This window comes from Saccopteryx bilineata, chromosome 2 (assembly GCF_036850765.1).
Source record: "Saccopteryx bilineata isolate mSacBil1 chromosome 2, mSacBil1_pri_phased_curated, whole genome shotgun sequence".
NCBI classification, from domain to species: domain Eukaryota; kingdom Metazoa; phylum Chordata; class Mammalia; order Chiroptera; family Emballonuridae; genus Saccopteryx; species Saccopteryx bilineata.
The window spans coordinates 88,948,073-88,967,409 of record NC_089491.1 but is presented as its reverse complement, the minus strand read 5'-3'; the positions used below and the strand labels follow the sequence as shown (position 1 = coordinate 88,967,409).

Sequence of the window (19,337 nt, the reverse complement as noted above, 5' to 3'; positions counted from 1 at the left end):
TTCGAAACCCTGAGGTCGCCGGCTTGAGCATGGGCTCATCCTGCTTGAGCACTGGCTCACAAGCTTCAGTACAGGGACACTGGCTTGAGCATGGGGTCACTGGCTTGAGCATGGGATCATAGACATCACCCCATGGTTGCTAGCTTGAGTCCAAAGGTCGCTGGCTTGAAACCCCAGGTTGCTGGCTTGAGCAAGGGGTCACTGCTCTGCTGTAGTCCCCAGTCAAGGCACATTTGAGAAAGTAGTCAATGAACAACTAAAGTGCTGTAACAAAGAATTGATGCTTCTCATCTCTCTCCCTTCCTGTCTGTTGGTCCCTGTCTGTCCCCACGCCGCCCTTCTCTATCTGTTGCAAAAAAAACCAAAAACGCTTTAGACTTCTGAATAACTTTTATGATATAAAGAAATCTTGGCCTGACCTGTGGTGGTGCAGTGGATAAGGTATCAACCTAGAATGCTGAGGTTGCCGTTCAAGACCCCTGGTTTGCCGGGTCAAGGCACATACGAGAAGCAACTGTGAATTGGTGCTTCCCATTCCTCCTTCTCTCTGCCTTTTTCTTTCTCTCTGTCTCTTCTCTCTAAATCAATAAAATAAAAATCTAAAAAAAAAAAAAGATTGAATTAAAAAAAAGAAATCTTGAAATCTTGAAACCAAAACTTGGAGAACATTAATATCATGTTGTAATATTTTTACAATTCTTTAGAAATGTAGTCTTTTTGTCATTATATATGTATATATGTAATATTTACTAAGTGCCTTATGTATGCCAGGCATTGTTCTAAGTCCGGGGAGTGTAGCAGATAAAAAAAGACCAAAATCTGTGTTCTCACAGATTTATATTCTTCATGAGGAGACAGAATTAAAAAGTAAATAATATATCAGTATGTCAGATAGTTGTAAGTACTATGGGAAAACAAAGGCAGGGTTGAGAATATTTTGTCACTTTAAATACAGTGGTCAGGGAATTGTAATAGGATAGCGCTAGCTGCTTGTTATAACAGATACTCAGATAAACCATAAAATCTCAGTGGCTTAACACAAGAAACCTTTATTTATTGCACATTTAAAATTCAGTTGAATGCAGGGTATCCTGGAACATGTTTGTACATAATTTTGCTTCTTAGAGTCATTCAGAGACCCAGGTTGATGGAAAGCATCATCTTCAACATATGACATCAGAGGTTTCTTGGGTGTGTGTGTGTGTGTGTGTGTGTATATATATAAAGTTTATATATATATATATATAAACTTTAATCCACCAAACAGGATGGGTAGAGGATGAGGGAGAAGGCCTAGAACTGGCCTTATATCACACTCACCCAGGTGCCACTGAGTGTATACTCAGTGTGTAATATCTAGGGACTGTAAGATATTAGGGAGGTGAATGATACAGTTTCTGAATAGACAGCCACAGCTCTATTCGATGGAATAGGAGTGTGAATCTCTGGAGGACAGCTAAGTGTCTTTGCCACTGAAGGCTTAGCTGAGAATGTGACAGTCAAGTAAAGTCCTTAAGGAGGCAAGGGAGCAAATCTTTCCAGTCCTTGTGTGAAGAGTGTCTGAGTCCTAATAAATAGCTAGTGCAAAGACTTCATGGCTGGCCTGACCAGTTGGTCGCACAGTGGATAGAGCATTGGACTGAGATACAGAGGACCCAGGTTCGAAACCCCAAGGTCATGGGCTTGAGTGTGGGCTCATCCAGCTTGAGCGTGGGGTCGCTGGCTTAAGCCCAAAGGTCGCTAGCTTGAGCCCAAGGTCGCTGGCTTGAGCAAGGGGTCACTTTTCTCTGCTGTAGCCCCCCAGTCAAGGCACATATATGTGAAAGCAATCAGTGAACAACTAAGGTGCTGCAACGAAGAACTGATGCTTCTCATCTCTCTCCCTTCCTGCCTGTCTGTCCCTATCTGTCCCTCTCTCTGTCTCTGTCACACACACAAAAGAATAATATTCCATGGTTGAAGTAGGGTGATGAGAGCAGGGAAGTAGTAGTGGAAGATGAGGTCAGAGAGGTGGCTTTGTATACCACTCCAGTGACATAGGCTTTAATGGAGGGTGAGTTGCGAAGTCATTGAAGGGTCTCTAACCAAGATGTGTCAGGATCTCCTTAAGGTTTTTTTTTTTTTTTTTTTTTTTTTTTTTACAGAGGCAGAGATAGACAGGGACAGACAGACAGGAACAGAGAGAGATGAGAAGCATCAATCATCAGTTTCTCGTTGCGCGTTGCGACTTCTTAGTTGTTCATTGATTGCTTTCTCACACGTGCCTTGACCGCGGGCCTTCAGCAGACCGAGTAACCCCCTGCTGGAGCCAGCGACCTTGGGTCCAAGCTGGCGAGCTCTTTGCTCAAGCCAGATGAGCCCGCGCGCGACCTCTGGGGTCTCGAACCTGGGTACTTCCGCATCCCAGTCCGACGCTCTATCCACTGCGCCACCGCCTGGTCAGGCAGGATCTCCTTAAGGTTTTGAAAGAATTTCTGTGGTTGCTGGTTTGAATATAGACTGGAGGGGGTTCTGGGGCAGGAATAGGAGGCCAATTAATCATGTACCAACAGATAGTAATGGAGATGGTGAGAAGTAGTTTTCTAGATATATTTTAAAGCTAGAGCTGATAGAAGTAGCTAAGGGATTGGCTGTGAGGTTACAAGAAAGAAGAGTCCGACTCTTCCCTATACTTTGGCCTAAGCAGGTAGAATGGAGAGTTGTTTACTGAAATGAAAGTGCTGTCAGAAGATACTCAGTAATAAAACTTGTTTTAATTTTGATGGGCTAACTATGTTTTAGAATAAAAAATTTTTAACCTTTATTTAATAAAGTTTTATTTTAATAATTTTTATGCCATTTTCCAGTAGAATTATTTTTTAAAATTTTTAGTTTGATCAAAATTTTTATTAAACCAAAATACAGATTCTTTTTTTATGTATAAATTTTAATGTTAACAACTTTCTATTGAAATGTTTTTTAATTTTACTCTGCTATTCTATCTTTGATTCTCAAAATTTTTATTTTAAGGTACTAGAGAAGGACAGACTCGTCTAATCAGAGATGAAGGGAAAGTTGAAGCCTATCAATGGAGTGTTAGTGAAGGGAGATGGATAAAAATTGGTGATGTCGTTGGCTCATCTGGTGCTAATCAGCAAACATCTGGAAAAGTTTTATATGAAGGGAAAGTATGTTAACTTCTGCTTTCTAATTACCTTTATTTTAAAGTATTTGACAAATTAAAACTTTTCTCTTTTCTTTATGCTAATAAATTTTTGTTCTGTGTTTTGACATTTAAAAATACATTTCTCTGGGAAAATTCTGTCTTTTCCCTGTCATGTAATAAATTTTTGAAGAATTTCTTTCCCTGTGTGGAGAGCTGTACTTCATAGGCAGATTGGGCATAATTTGTCTTTTGGTAGTTACAGTATACAAGTGGTTCCAAACCATCTGGGATTAGGAGCTCCCATCCCACCTTTCATCTAATGCTTCATGCCTGTATTTAACTTGACAAGACATGAGGGACCCTGAAGGATAGTGCTTATAATAAATGTTTTGGTGAGTGGGGCATGGTAACAGCTAATACTTTTGGCCTTGAGATCAACCAATTGGAAACTCTACTTTGGCCTTAGAATCAAAATGTAGTCATAATCCATCTGTCACCTCCACCCCCAGTGAAATACTGATCGTGCAGTGCATTCAAGTGGTTCCTATTCATTACTGGACGATTCCAACATTGCACTTTGGGAAAAGTCTTAGTACTATAATTATTAAAATGAAACATAACAGCTGTGTTATATATGTCATTAACACATACAAACAAATAAGATAGTAATCATTTATCTCCTTTTTATATTCCTATTAAAGGAATTTGATTATGTTTTCTCAATTGATGTCAATGAAGGTGGGCCATCATATAAATTGCCATATAACATCAGCGATGATCCCTGGTTAACTGCATACAACTTCTTGCAGAAGAATGATTTGAATCCCATGTTTTTGGATCAAGTCGCAAAGTTTATTATTGATAACACAAAAGGTCAACCGCTGGGACTTGGGAACACCAGTTTTTCAGATCCATTTACAGGTAAGTTAGGGTTTGTATTGTCTTAATGTGATTCTGTCAGTGCTGGTTGATTTTCATCTTTGATGTGTTTGGATGCCCATTATGAGTAGCTGTTTAAATAAAAACCCAGGTCTACAATAGGTTTTTTCTTCACATTCATATTTTTAAGGCTCAAATTATATAGTAATTCTATAGTTATAAAAATGATTGTAAATTGTTCTGTTAAAAATTACAGCCACTTGCCTGACAAGGCAGTGGCGTAGTGGATAGAGTGGACTGGGATGCAGAGGACCCAGGTTCGAGACCCTGAGGTCACCAGCTTGAGCATGGGCTGTCTGGTTTGAGCAAAGCTCACCAGCTTGGACCCAAGGTCATTGGATCGAGCAAGGGGTTACTCGGTCTGCTGTAGCCCATAGTCAAGGCACATATGAGAAAGCAATCAATCAATGAACAACTAAGGTGTCACAACAAAAAAACTAATGATTGATGCTTCTCATCTCTCTCCATTCCTGTCTGTCTGTCCCTGTCTATCCCTCTCTCTGACTCTCTCTCTGTCTTTATTAAAAAAGAAAATTACAGCCATGCTATAAAATAAATAAAATTAAGAAACTTTAATAATTTAAAGTAAAAACATTTTTTCTATGTTCCTTATATAGTTATTTCTTTTTAAAAACATTTTGTGGTGAAATTTAATAAACAAATTCTGTTTTTACATGAGGCTAAAATGGTTATTTGTGGGTAGTTTCATTTCATATGTGATGTATATTCCACATGCTTACTTTAAGTCAGTTGTTTGTAACATAGTATGCAATGTCTAACATATTATAAATGGGATTAGGTTCTCATGCCAGTCCATAAATTGTAATACTAGTAGCATTATTCTGAGTCCTAGCTCCTGGGAAATAGATGATTATTCTAGTAGTATTAGCCTGAGCTCAAAGTCCCAGGAACTGAAGCCATGGAAGAGGAGGGAACAAAATGTTTCCTCTTTTCTAGGTATAGGGCAAGCTCTAAATAGAATTTTGAAATTGGTACTGCACTGTTAACATTTTGCTCTTGTCAGTTTTAACTCCATTTTGCACGTTACTGTTCTTTGTTGTTTTATAAGCACCTCATATCCTTTTCCTGTCTCAAGTCCTTATATAGATTTTTCTTTCTTCCCTGATAATTATTTCATGCTCCCAAATTATTTCCTTTTTTCAAATTCCATTTTCAGTTCACTTAATAAAGCAAATCTCTTCTTCATGTTGACTTAAACAGAATTATCACTGACTCACTACTGAACTATAAATGGTACAACCTTCCCAAAAGTTGCACTTTTGGACTGAAGATAGATAATAAGCATCTGGTTCTGTCTGAAAATCTAACAACTATTTGGTTGTTTTGCTCTTCTGAAGCTTTAACTTTATAAGCACCATTATGTTTATCAGTTTGTAAACACCTCTGATTAGTTCCTTAGAAATACTGACAAAACATATGTGCACTCATCACACATTTTTAAGGTATAAATGGAAGTCTGTTTCCTTTGTAGTACTCATCCCCTTTATAATTCTCTCCTCCAGTAAGTTGTAAACTTCAGTGGATACAAGCAATCATGTTCTCTGCTGGATCCCTAGCACTGAATGCATCTGTTTGACACATGAATTAATGAACTCAGGGTTCTCTAAAAGATTTACATTTGATGCCTGTGGTTTTTATAGCAAAAGCAACAACAGGAATTCCTGTCAATTTTTATTGGAACAGGAATTGATTGTATATATATATTATTTTATATATATATATATGTATGTCAGAGACTACCCATAATTTTTCTCTTTATATTTGAATTCTAGTTATTTTAATATTTAAACACAAGGACTAAGATATAAAGTATTAAAGTTAAGAAAACTAAGCTTGGAGAATCACTGAAATTTTAGTTTCTTTTTTTTTTTTTTTTTTGTATTTTTCTGAGGCTGGAAACGAGGAGAGATAGTCACAGACAGACTCCCGCATGCGCCCGACCGGGATCCACCCGGCACGCCCACCAGGGGCAACGCTCTGCCCACCAGGGGGCGATGCTCTGTCCCTCCGGGGCGTCGCTCTGCCGCAAGCGACCAGAGCCACTCTAGCGCCTGGGGCAGAGGCCAAGGAGCCATCCCCAGCGCCCAGGCCATCTTTGCTCCAATGGAGCCTTGGCTGCAGGAGGGGAAGAGAGAGACAGAGAGGAAGGGGGGGGGGTGAAGAAGCAAATGGGCACTTCTCCTATGTGCCCTGGCCGGGAATCGAACCCGGGTCCCCCGCACGCCAGGCTGACGCTCTACTGCTGAGCCAACCAGCCAGAGCCTGAAATTTTAGTTTCTTACTAGTCTTTTCAACTGTGACATTTTTTACTATAATTTTTTCTCCCATGTAACAGCCTTGCTCTTCTGTTTTCCTCTAAGCTTTAGAGTCTTCTAATGTAAGCCTTGTATGAAATTCAGGATTTTGGCCTTCTCACCCCTTCCTTTGTTTGCACACACAGGTGGTGGTCGATATGTTCCAGGCTCTTCATCGGGATCTTCTAACACACTGCCTGCAGCAGATCCTTTTACAGGTAGGATACAGTTTTGATTAATATAGCTTCACTAAGTGCAGAGCATTTTACATTTTGGAGATATCCTTCAATACCTGATACTTATCTATATGTCCAATTTTGATGGATCTCCTTTTCTTCTAATTTTTGCTTTTTTCCTGGAGTTCTTTTGTGACTTTCTCATGAATTTTAAACAGCATATTATTATAACTCATCATTTTCTCCAGTGGTCCTTCCTGCCAGGAGTCATTTACAGCATAGGTTTTAGAGCCAGTCAGACTTTGGTTCAAAATTTGGCTCTACTACTTACTTGCTATGAGAAGTTGGCAAGGTACTTAACCTGTCTGAGCCTATGTTTTTTATCTGTGAAATTAGATAATAGGGGAGCCCACCAACCAAGACACATCATGAATGCTATCACTGGCAAGATCATGAGCAGAGAAGGAGCCATGTGAGTCCCTGATATTGGATGGAGCAGTGCAGTCAAGAAGTCTGCCCAAGCCTATTTGCCTTAGTGTGGAAGGAGACAGTTCACCAGCTACCCAGGATTAGTCTTCCTAATCTAAGTTACTAATTGCCTCATGAAGCCCTGAAAAGTGGTGTGTCTCTTCAAAGTGACTGTTTACCAAGGTATGCATGCTTCAGCATCAACACTACTGGAAAAAAGTGGCCAGACTTGGACTTTAACGCAGCTGAAGAAGTCTGTTTTCAGAATAGTTTTGATATATTTTATGATGCTGTTGTTGGATCGTCAGCCAGATTTCCTGGACAATATATCAAATTTGGGAAGAGATTTATAGCATTTATGGTACCCATTGGCCTTGCCAACATACAGTCCTGTCTAAATCGTAGATTGGACCAACACACAACCTTAGGTCAGTGTCATGAAGTTGTGAATTGCTCTCAGTGAGCTTTCTTCTGTGAATGAATTGGTGGACCCAATGCAGATAGCTGCACCCTGTGCATTGGTAACTAGTATACTACAGTAACCAACTCTCAAGCTAAAATGTTTTGATGGCACAGTGGCTGTTAAGGAAGTCTTTGATGACATTCAATTTAAAAAGATAGTAAAGACCTGAAGAGTAGATAAGATGATGACTTTCTCTGTCAGCATATTCAGGAGCATAATGCACTGAAACTTAGAACAACAGAGTTCCCGAATATCATTGGCAGATATTTTTTGGAACAGAAAGAACATACCAAGCTTCAAACAATACCAACAAAATCAAGAGAACGCTATCATAACTGGAGCATGTCTCACTGTTGCACAATGTCAATAACTCAGAAGATGCAGTGATAATGGAGATGTGCAAGATAGCATACTAACTGTCCAAGAGAATTATGGAATTATGATGATAAATGAACCAACTATTATAAAAAATAGATAACAGCACCTACCAAATTGAGGTATTATGAAAATTAAATCATATAATACATGGAAAGTATTCTAGGCAGGATATGTTTAAGCCCTCAGTATATGTTAACTATTATTGTTGATGATGTTTCCCCAGTTTTACCAATAGCACTGGGGCTAAAAGGTTTGCCCATTTGACTTACAACTTAAGGTCCATCTTAATTCCTTTTTCTTTTCCTTATTTATGTGGTTGTCAAACTTCTAATATTACTTAGATCATCTGGGATGTTTGTTTAAAGTACCTCAGGTCCTACCCACAGATTCTGACACACTAGGTTAGTGAGGAGGTTAAAAATACTCATGCCCTGATCCCTCACCCATGAGCTCTGATTAAATTAAATGGTTTTGGGTGTGGTTTGCTGTTAGGCTGTTGTAAAAGCTCACTATATAGGTTTCTAAAGTGAAGCCATTTTGGAGAACCACTAGATTAGTATGGGTGGGCCCTATGAATCTGCATATTGAACTAGAGAGGTGACTATCTCTAAATGTCAGAGAACCATATTTATAAAAGCGTGGGTCTGTATTCTGCCTCATAATGCCTTGGGCAAGTTATTCAGTCTGTAATAAGGTATTGCAAGTAATAGTGGTATATATTTAATTAATATTTAAATGAGTATATATGCATATAAGACACTTAGCATATAGTAAAAACTGAAATCCTGTTATTTTGTGTTCATTTTTGTGTATTTGAGTTTTGCGTGTTTTGTTGTTTTGTTTTGTTTTTACATCTGTTGCACTTATACCAATTCCTAGATATTAAATTCAGAGATTAAAATGATAGCTCATCTTTCTTCTTCCCGTAAAGGCAGGTCTAGAACTCCGAACTTCTCCAAATTTTGCTGATTCTGTACATTTGTTTTTCATATTCCTTTTTTTCTATTTTCAATTAGACAACCACAGTATAATCTAAAATGTGAGTCTGGGCTATTGTCATAGCACCCATAACTCTTACCTAGTTTCTTTTCTGCTTGTTTTCTGTGGCAGATCCTGCTTCTCTAATTCAGTAGAACAGTTTTTAAGATTTCATTATGGAAGGCTTTTAATTTCTCCAATCCATTAAGCTTTTATAATTCATTAAACCTCTATAATTATAATGTATAAGTATTCTAATGTTTATTTTAAAACTTGAGGATTATTTTTCTGGTTAACATTTATTGGGCACAACTGTATGCCAGGCACTGTTCTCAGCATTTTTCTGCATTAAATATGCAACCCATTTATTATATATAAAGAAACCATTTCAAAGCATATGGTAATAAAAATAAGTTATTGTATATAAAAAAGGGCAGTTTGAACTTGATAGTTTGCAGTTACCTTTGTTGACTAGGTATGTTACATTTTAGGTGGAGGTCGTTATGTGCCAGGGTCTGCAAGTATGGGAACTACCGTGGCTGGAGTTGATCCATTTACAGGTATACTCTCCGTTTCCTTTTTTTTAAAAGATTTTTAAAGTTTGTTAAACTTTTATTTAATAAAAGATTAAGAAAATTGGTATTTCTTTTCTTTCTAAAGACCAAGCTTCTGGTTTGTTTTTTTCTTTTTTGTTTTTGTTTTTAGGTGAGAGGAAGGGAAATAGTGTGCCTCAACTGGGAGCCACCTGGCAAACCCATCTGGGGCCAATGCTTGAGTAATGAGCTATATTTAGCGTCTGAGACTGATGCATTCCAACAGAGCTATGCTTAGTGCCTGGGGCCACACTCAAACCAATCGAGGCACTGGCTGGGGGGAGGAGGAAGCAGAGGCTTGCTTCTACTGTGTGCCCTAACTGGGAATTGAACCTGGGAAGTCCATATGCTGGGACAACGCTCAATCCACTGTGCCACCAGCCAGGGCCGAGACCAAACTTCTTGACTTGTCTTTCAGAGTGTTGCCAGAATTACCATTACTGCACATAAGAATCATGGGGAGTTTTTTGGTTTTTTTGTTTGTTTTGTTTCTTTTACAGAGACAGAGAGTCAGAGAGAGGGATAGATAGGGACAGACAGACAGTAACAGAGAGAGAGATGAGAAGCATCAATCATCAGTTTCTCATTGTGGCACTTTCGTTGTTCATTGATTGCTTTCTCATATGTGCCTTGGGGTTACAGCAGACTGAGTAACCCCTTGCTCAAGCCAGCGACCTTGGGTCCTAGCTGGTGACCTTTTTTTCTTTGCTTAAACTAGATGAGCCAGCGCTCAAGCTGGTGACCTCGGGTTCTCGAACCTGGGTCCTCATCCCAGTCTGACGCTCTATCAACTGCGCCACTGCCTGGTTAGGCTCATGGGGAGTTTTAAAATAAGTACTTCGACCTTATCCCGAGAAATGCTCACTTGATTTACTACTGCTTCGTGTTCGGGCCTTGGCAAGAGCAGTTTCATAGTCTTGCAATGTGATTCTAACATGCAGCCAGGGTTGAAAACTGCTGTTACACTTTTGTTTTGCTGTGGCTGATTTCCTCAGTACCCTTACCAAATCTGAGTTTATTCTAGTCTCCTTCATTCATTCTTAATGTGTTGAAGATGTTATTCACTACCTTAACATTGTGCTCCTAAGGGGACTCTTAAAAATAATTTGCTTTTATAATTTAGGTCTAGAATATTTGGCCTTCTTCTGAACAACTGATATATTATTTTTAAGTGGTTTTTTTCTTTTGTTTTTTTACAGAGACAGAGAGAGGGATAGATAGGGACAGACAGGAACGGAGAGAGATGAGAAATGAGAAGCATCAATCATCTGTTTTTTCATTGTGACACCTTAGTTGTTCATTGATTGCTTTCTCATATGTGCCTTGACCATGGGCCTTCAGCAGACCGAGTAACCAGCGACCTTGGGTCCAAGCTGCTGAGCTTTGCTCACACCAGATGAGCCTGCGCTCAAGCTGGCGAGCTCAGGGTCTCAAACCTGGGTCAGTCTGCATCCCAGTCTGACGCTCCATCCACTGCGCTACTGCCTGGTCAGGCTATTTTATCCTTAATATCTAACCTAGAGTCTGACACATCATCTTTATCACTGTTGAATATATGCAGAAATGCTTTCCTCTATGTTGAATACCAGTAAAATAAATGCAGAGCTAAGTTTGTGGTTTACCTCTTGGAAGTTTAACAGATATGTTGGCATATATAAGGTCTACCGGAAAGTTCTGTTCGTTTTTGGAATAAAACAAAATACAAATTTTTCCTACCGTCAATAAACTTTATTAAATAATATAATTGCCATTATTAATGATTTCTTGCCAGCGTGAGGGCAATTTGTATACCCCATTTTTAAAAAATGTTTTATCTTTTGATGCAAAAAATTGAACTAGTGCTTGTTTGATATCTTCTTCATTTTTGAATTTTTTGCCCTTCAAAAAACTTTGTAAGGACAAAAACAAATGATAGTCGGAAGGTGCTAAGTCCGGGGGATATGGTGGATGCGACAGACATGCTTCTGTAACATTTCTTCCTTGTTGAAATTCGTAAATATTACAGTGGCGTAAATGAACTTTATCAGTAGCCATGGGTACACTATCGCTTCACACATAAGACTAATGTGAATCAACTTTGTCTTAGTTAATTTGCTATGTCAGTATGTATACATTAAGTGATAAAAATAGAGAGGCAGGCCCTGGCCGGTTGCCTCAGTGGTAGAGCGTCAACCTGGCGTGCAGGAGTCCCGGGTTCGATTCCGGCCAGGGCACACAGGAGAGGCGCCCATCTGCTTCTCTACCCCTCCCTCTCTCCTTCCTCTCTGTCACTCTCTTCCTCTCCCGCAGCTCAGGCTCCATTGGAGCAAAAGATGGCCCCGGGCGCTGGGGATGGCTCCTTGGCCTCTGCCCCAGGCGCTAGAGTGGCTCTGGTAGCGACAGCAACGCCCCGGATGGGCAGAGCATCGCCCCCCTGGAGGGCGTGCCAGGTGGATCCCAGTGGGGCTCATGCGGGAGTCTGTCTGACTGCCTCCCCGTTTCCAGCTTCAGAAAAATACAAAAAAAAAAAAAAATAGAGAGGCACACATGCACCAAATAAACGTGCTTACGTGTTGAAACTTGTTGTGATAGAAACGGACAGAACTTTCCGGTAGACCTTGTATTTCCCCCTACTTAGTCTTTTTTTTTTTTTTTTTTTTTTTTTTTTATTTTTCTGAAGCTGGAAACGGGGAGGCAGTCAGACAGACTCCCGCATGCGCCCGACCGGGATCCACCTGGCACGCCCACCAGGGGGCGATGCTCTGCCCATCCCGGGCGTCGCTGTCGCGACCAGAGCCACTCTAGCGCCTGGGTCAGAGGCCAAGGAGCCATCCTCAGCGCCCGGGGCCATCTTTTGCTCCAATGGAGCCTGGGCTGCAGGAGGGGAAGAGAGACAGAGAGGAAGGAGAGGGGGAGGGGTGGAGAAGCAGATGGGTGCCTCTCCTGTATGCCCTGGCCGGAATTGAATCCGGGACTCCTGCACGCCAGGCTGACGCTCTACCACTGAGCCAACTGGCCAGGGCCTACTTATTCTTTTATATAAGAGAATGTGTGGTATATGTTACTGAGCATAATAAAATAAATACCCATAAACTTTACTTGGGAACTAACTTGTTTTGTAATTTTGTAAGCTATCTTTTCATTGTGAAAGTACCATTTTTTTGGCAGTAATGCACATAATAATTAAATTTTAGGACTCTGGAGTGAGGGATGCTTATATTCAAATATCAGTTCCATTAGTTTTTATTCTGTTTGACTTTGAGAAAGTCATTCTGTTTCTGCTTTCTCATTTATAATATTTCTTAGGGTTGTTATGATGTGAAAATTACAAAATATCACTTTATACAGAATAAATGCCTAGTAATTGTTAGCTATACCTGTTGTATTTACAAAAGTGTCTGAAGTTAACTGCTCCCTCCCATTTCCAGAAGTCTTTTTTAACAGTCTTTAACAGTCTGGTGTATAGACTGGAAGTTTATTTACCTTAGTCCATACTACTATCGTCTCTCACCTACACTAACGAAATAATAGCCTCCAAATTGGTCTCTCCATGGTTCATACTACAGCTAACGATCTTTATAGTTTAAATTGTTTATGCCCCTTCCTTGATTAAAACCCTTCCAAGGCTTCCCATTGAATCCACACGATTTGTATCCCATTCCTTTTTTCTGCCTGGCCATACTGGCCTGTGTCAATTCTTTGAGCATGCCATGCTATTTTCTACCTCAGGAGCTATGTACATGCTGTTTTCTTTTGCAATAATAAAAGCTTGGAGTGATTTATAAAAATGATGTAGAAAATGACAATGCCTACTACTCATTTGGAATAAGCAATAAAAGACATGAGAAGCCTGACCTGTGGTGGCGCAGTGGATAAAGCGTTGACCTGGAAATGCTGAGGTCGCCGGTTCGAAACCCTGGGCTTGCCTGGTCAAGGCACATATGGGAGTTGATGCTTCCAGCTCCTCCCCCCCTTTTCTCTCTCCCTCTCCTCTCTAAAAAAAAAAAAAAAAAAAGACATGAGAAGAACAAGATCAATACGCTTTAGATAGATGGGAATAGGAAATTTTATTATTTTGTATTCTTTGATTTCTTAAAAAATTTTAAAATAGCCCCAGCTGGACAGCTCAGTTGATTAGAGCATCATCCCAGTATGCAAAGGTTGTAGATTTGTCCGTATCAAGGCACATATAGGAACAGATTGATATTTCTGTCTCTCTCTTGCTTTCTGTCTCTCTAAAATAAATCAATAAATTTTCTTTTTAAATATGAGAGTAGGAAATTTGAAATAAAAAAGCTTTATTTTACATTTAAGTTCCCATTCCAAAAACTAAAACATATTATATCAAGTATAAATAGTATATAACATATTATGAATAACTTTTTTTCAGAGTTTGCTTGTTAGTGCATGGACTGAATAGTTACATCTTAATTGTGAAAACAAAATCATATAATTAAAGAAGAAAAATCTCATTTTTGACCATTCCTTATGATTTTCAACATCTTCTGTTCTGTAAATAGGGAATAGCGCCTACCGATCAGCTACATCTAAAACAGTGAATATTTATTTCCCTAAAAAAGAGGCTGTTACTTTTGACCAAGCAAACCCTACACAAATATTAGGTAAGTATATTTTAATTAAGTAGTGTTCTCATATGTCCACAGACTCTTTGTCATGTACTTAATACCATTTCAGCTCTTAGCATGAACTGGGAACTGGATGCTTCCATGATAGAGAGAGACTTCTATTGTGGCCTTACATAACTGGAATACAAATGCACAGGCTGATTAATGTACCCTTAATACTTTGTAAGATGCCTTATGCAAATATAAGGTAAATGTTTTATGACTTTACTGAGAAGAAAACTAAAGGGGAAGAATGTAAATTCCTATCCCCTAAGCTGTTAATGTTTAAAAAAAAAGTAATTAAGACATTTAAAAAATAAAAATCTTGGCTTTAAAAAATTAATAGTCCTTAGAAATAATAAATGGCTATTTAAATTTTCCATTAACAGTGAAACTTCTCAGTTGACTTTGATTGCTTTTGCTGCTAATTTGTTTTTCTCAAAACAAACTGACAGGTTTTTAGGGGGGGTTTTTTTGGACCAAGACTACAAGAAGATTATTTGAGGCAACATATATATCTGAATGTAAGACAGGGATTTTTTGGTCAAATTACCCTTCATACTATCTTTATAAAAATAGTGTTTTCTTAATTGCTTTATTTTGAACAATAAAAATGTATACGTATACTTACAACAACTTGACTTTTTTTTTTATATTTTTCTGAAGTGTAAAGTGGGGAGGCAGAGAGACAGACTCCTGCATGCGCCCAACCAGGATCCACCTGGCAAGCCCACTAGGGGGCGATGCTTTGCCCATCTGGGGCATTGCTCTGTTGCAACCAGAGGCATTCTAGCGCCTGAGGCAGAGGCCATGGAGCCATCCTCAGCGGCCGGGCCAACTTTGCTCCAATGGAGTCTTGGCTGCAGGGGGGGAAGAGAGAGAGAGAAAGGGTGGAGAAGCAGATGGGCACTTCTCCTGTGTGCCCTGGCCGGGAATCAAACCCGGGACTTTCACACGCCGGCTGACGCTGTACCACATAGCCAACCTACCAGGGCTACAACTTGACATTTTTTAACTCATGTACAATATATATGAGGTCCTGTTTTGCATTTGTTTGTTTTGTGTTTCTTAATAACTTTGTTTTCTTTATTCTGACAGTGTTGAAATTTTCAATGCCAAAGAATAGAGAAACAGGTCCGAAATTCCAGTTATGATTGATAAAATTCTGTAAATTTGGACAATTTATTTTCTTAAAACTTTTCTGCTGGGAATTAGGACGCTTTTATGTTTTGAGAGAAAGATTTTTGAGAAAACAGTGTTAGATGACCCAAAGTAGCATTAGTGATGACAAGGATGCTGATATTGAATGTATATAATTATATTTAGAGTTTAAAAGAAATTGTTTTATGAAATAGGAATAAAGTGGGAAGGCAATTATTTCCATTTAATATGCTTAAAATAATGTTTGTGCCTTGGCCAGATAGTTCAGTTAGAGCATCGTCCCAAGGCACAGAGGTGCTGGTTTGATCTCCAGTCAGGGCACATGCAGGAGCAGATCAGTGTTTCTGTCTCTCACTCTCTCCCTTCCTCTCTAACACCAATACATTTTAAACAAATGTTTTTAAAATAAATAATGTGATGTGAAAGGTTTATATGGAACTATCATATTTCCCCCTGTATAAGACACACCTTAATTTTGGGGCCCGAAATTTGAAAAAAAAATTTATTACATAAAGTTATTGAACTCAAGTTTTATTAATCATAAAATTCAGACAACTCCTCATTCTGTCAAAACTTAACAACCATTAGCTTGTCCTACTATAATATACCGGTAACAAGTGCGAAACTGAGTGAGTGCAAAGACAACAGGCACAAGAAAGTGGGAAATGCCAGTAAAAAATAATCTACAACCACTGTATAAGACGCACAGTTTTTATACCCCAAATATTTCACAAAAGGTCCACCTTATACATGGGGAAATACTGTAAATCAATAAATTATTATAGTCATTTAGGTTTTCTATTTCATTGACAATTGTAGAAATTGATATAAGTGGGCTAAAAGTTGTTTATAAATTTGTCATTGAGAAAATAGAGGATTGACTTATATGTTGCTATATATGACATGGTACTGCTTTGAAAACAATTCAAAATGATTACAAAGATGATATTCTTTGAAACTTATTCAAAGCAGAAAGCTTCGGAAGATCTGGTAGACTACTTATTGTAAATTTTGGCATTTCTCTTGTATCTGGCTGATTAAAGTTAGAGAATTTTGAAGGTTTGGTTTTGGGTTCTAGGTAAACTGAAGGAACTTAATGGAACTGCACCTGAAGAGAAGAAGTTAACTGAGGATGACCTGATCCTTCTTGAGAAGATACTATCTCTAATATGTAATAGTTCTTCAGAAAAACCCACAGCCCAGCAACTTCAGATTTTGTGGAAAGCTATTAACTGGCCTGAAGGTACAGAAACACTCTGTAAAATGTAACTGGAAAGCAGGAAGGATATTTTTTCATTTCTCTCAATATTATTGGTATTTCTAGTTTAAATAAAAATTAACCGGAGTAGTTGTAATTCACGTTATAAAACATTTCACAGTCTGTTGCTCACACGTGTTAGGAGAATCTGAAGGTAATGTAAAGAGCCCCTTGCATGTACCATGTTGTAATGCATTTGTGGATCCCCTGCAAGCCATCCAAGAAACTCTTTATGGCCTGTTAACACAAGGCTACAAATAATTGCCGTAAGGATTTTCTTTTTAGTACATTCACTTTTTATTTAAAAAAAAATTTTTTTAATTTTTATTTTATTTATTTATTTTAGAGAGGAGAGAGAGAGGGAGAGACAGAGAGAGAGAGAGACAGAGAGAGAGAGAGAGAGAGGAGAGAGAGACAGGGGGGAGGAGCTGGAAGCATCAACTCCCATATGTGCCTTGACCAGGCAAGCCCAGGGTTTTGAACCGGCGACCTCAGCATTTCCAGGTCGATGCTTTATCCACTGCGCCACCACAGGTCAGGCCTAAAAAAATTTTTTTTAATGATTATATTTAATTAATTGTGTTTACATAGATTTAGAGTCACCCCGAATGCCTCCCCCCGCCCCCCTATTCCCCTCAACATCTCCCTTGCCCTCCTCCTTACAGCACCCTCCCCCCTTCCCTTCAGGTTTATCCCATCCTATCATCCCCTTTCCCTCTGTTCTCTTTTCCTCTGGTCCCTTTGATCTCTCCTCTGTCTCAATTCCATTCCTCAGTTCACATTGTTTCTTGGATTCCTCAAATGACTGAGGTCATATGATAGTTTTTTTTCTCTGCCTTGCTTATTTCACTCAACATAATAGTTTCCAGGTCCCTCCATATTGTTGCAAAAGGTAATATTTCCTTCTTTCTCATAGCCCCATAGTATTCCATTGTATATATGTTGGAGGTAACATGAGTTGCTATAACATTATATAAATTTCAGGTATACAAAATTACAGTTTGATATTTGTATATGCTGTAGTGTGCTCACAAACAAAAGTCTAGCTTGCATTCATTACATTTAATTTTTAATTCTAAAAATGCCCTCTCTATCATTTTTATGTGCTATTGATTTATAGGAGGAAAAAAATTATCCTACAAAATGTCTCATATTGTGGATTTGGTTGATCACTTAATGTGTTGCTCTATCTCTATAGTTCCTGCTAGACATAATTAGATTCTGATTCAATATATTTTTTAAGGTGAATACCCTTTATAAATGATACTGTAAACTACCTTTGTATCACAAGGCACATTATTTCTGGTTACGTCACTTTGATGCTTAAAATTATTTAGTTAATTTATTCACGTGGTGTCAACCCAGTTCCTTGGTTATAACGTTCTCCACCAACCTATAAGCATCCTATTAGCATTTGTCAACTGGAATTCTTCTATAAAGAATGTTCTCTCTTTAACTCTTTAGTTTTATTATGGGATTTTTAAAAGCAAGATGCCAATACCATCAATCTACAGGGATTTTTTGAAAACTCATGTGCATCAGCTGTCTGATAACCCCAGAGAGTTACATTATTTTTAAAGCCTACATAATCTTTTAGTAATAAGTCCAGTACAATGAAAAATCATTAACACAATTTTAGAAATATATGAACTTTAAAGCAGGCATATGATTTTTAATGTGTTAATTTTATAACAAGAATGAAAGCCTTAAAAACCGATAGTCCTAGGAATTTTCTGGGTTTTCAGAAATATTAATGAATTTTTCTTTTTAACAGATATCGTCTTTCCTGCGCTTGACATTCTTCGGTTGTCAATAAAACATCCAAGCGTGAATGAGAACTTCTGCAATGAAAAGGAAGGGGCTCAGTTCAGCAGTCATCTTATCAGTCTTCTGAACCCTAAAGGAAAGCCAGCAAACCAGCTGCTTGCTCTGAGGACTTTCTGCAATTGTTTTGTTGGACAGGCAGGACAAAAGCTCATGATGTCCCAGAGGGAATCACTAATGTCCCATGCAATAGAACTGAAATCAGGGAATAATAAGAACATTCACATTGCTCTGGCTACCTTGACCCTGAACTATTCTGTTTGTTTTCATAAAGACCATAACATTGAAGGGAAAGCTCAATGCTTGTCAGTAATTAGCACAGTCTTTGAAGTTGTACAAGACCTAGAAGCCACTTTTAGACTTCTTGTGGCTCTTGGAACAGTGATTAGTGATGATCCAAATGCTGTACAATTAGCCAAGTCTTTAGGTGTTGATTCTCAAATAAAAAAGTATGCTTCGGTATCAGAACCAGCTAAAGTAAGTGAATGCTGTAGACTTATCCTAAATTTGCTGTAACTGGGGAAAAGGGCTGAGATTTTAAATCGATTAGTAGTTTTTCTCACATTTTACATGACTGATAACAGATGAAAAAAATATGCTGTGGAATAAGTAAAATTTCAGATCTTGTAATGTGGGGGCAGGGGAAACAAAGGAGAAATAAAATTTTTGCACTGATGAACTGTGAGATTTTCCTGTATAATGTTGGTAGGTTTTCAAGAGTTTAAAAACAAACTACGAAGGAGCTATAATCAACACAACAACTACAGTGGTATAATTTCTGTACTTAATCCACACAAGAGCTTTTATTTAAATAATCAATTTTTTAATATACCCCTTGTTAATTGTTGATGGTTATCTTTCATTGAATTTCTGCTGTACTCATTTTCCTTGCTGAGTTCTTTCATCAGCACTAATACCAAGTGTTGTTTTAGGATGAGTACTTTAGAATTTTTTAAAAATTATGTTTGTTGTAAATGATTTCCTATATTGAAGAGATATGGAATAATTTATTCATTAAGCCACTTGTAACTAGAA

General features: G+C 38.4%; 1 protein-coding gene across 1 annotated transcript in view; it reads left to right on the top strand.

Moving 5' to 3' along the window:
- PLAA (phospholipase A2 activating protein) overlaps positions 1–18,977 on the top strand; it is a 43,345-nt gene extending 24,368 nt beyond the window's left edge. Inside the window, exons 8-14 of the mRNA XM_066257369.1 lie at positions 3,010–3,167; positions 3,847–4,066; positions 6,546–6,617; positions 9,354–9,422; positions 13,955–14,056; positions 16,299–16,463; positions 18,253–18,977. Coding sequence (XP_066113466.1) covers positions 3,010–3,167; positions 3,847–4,066; positions 6,546–6,617; positions 9,354–9,422; positions 13,955–14,056; positions 16,299–16,463; positions 18,253–18,818 — 1,352 coding nt within the window. The 3' untranslated portion in view covers positions 18,819–18,977. The remainder of the gene's footprint in view (positions 1–3,009; positions 3,168–3,846; positions 4,067–6,545; positions 6,618–9,353; positions 9,423–13,954; positions 14,057–16,298; positions 16,464–18,252) is intronic.
- Positions 18,978–19,337: the final 360 nt, after the last annotated feature.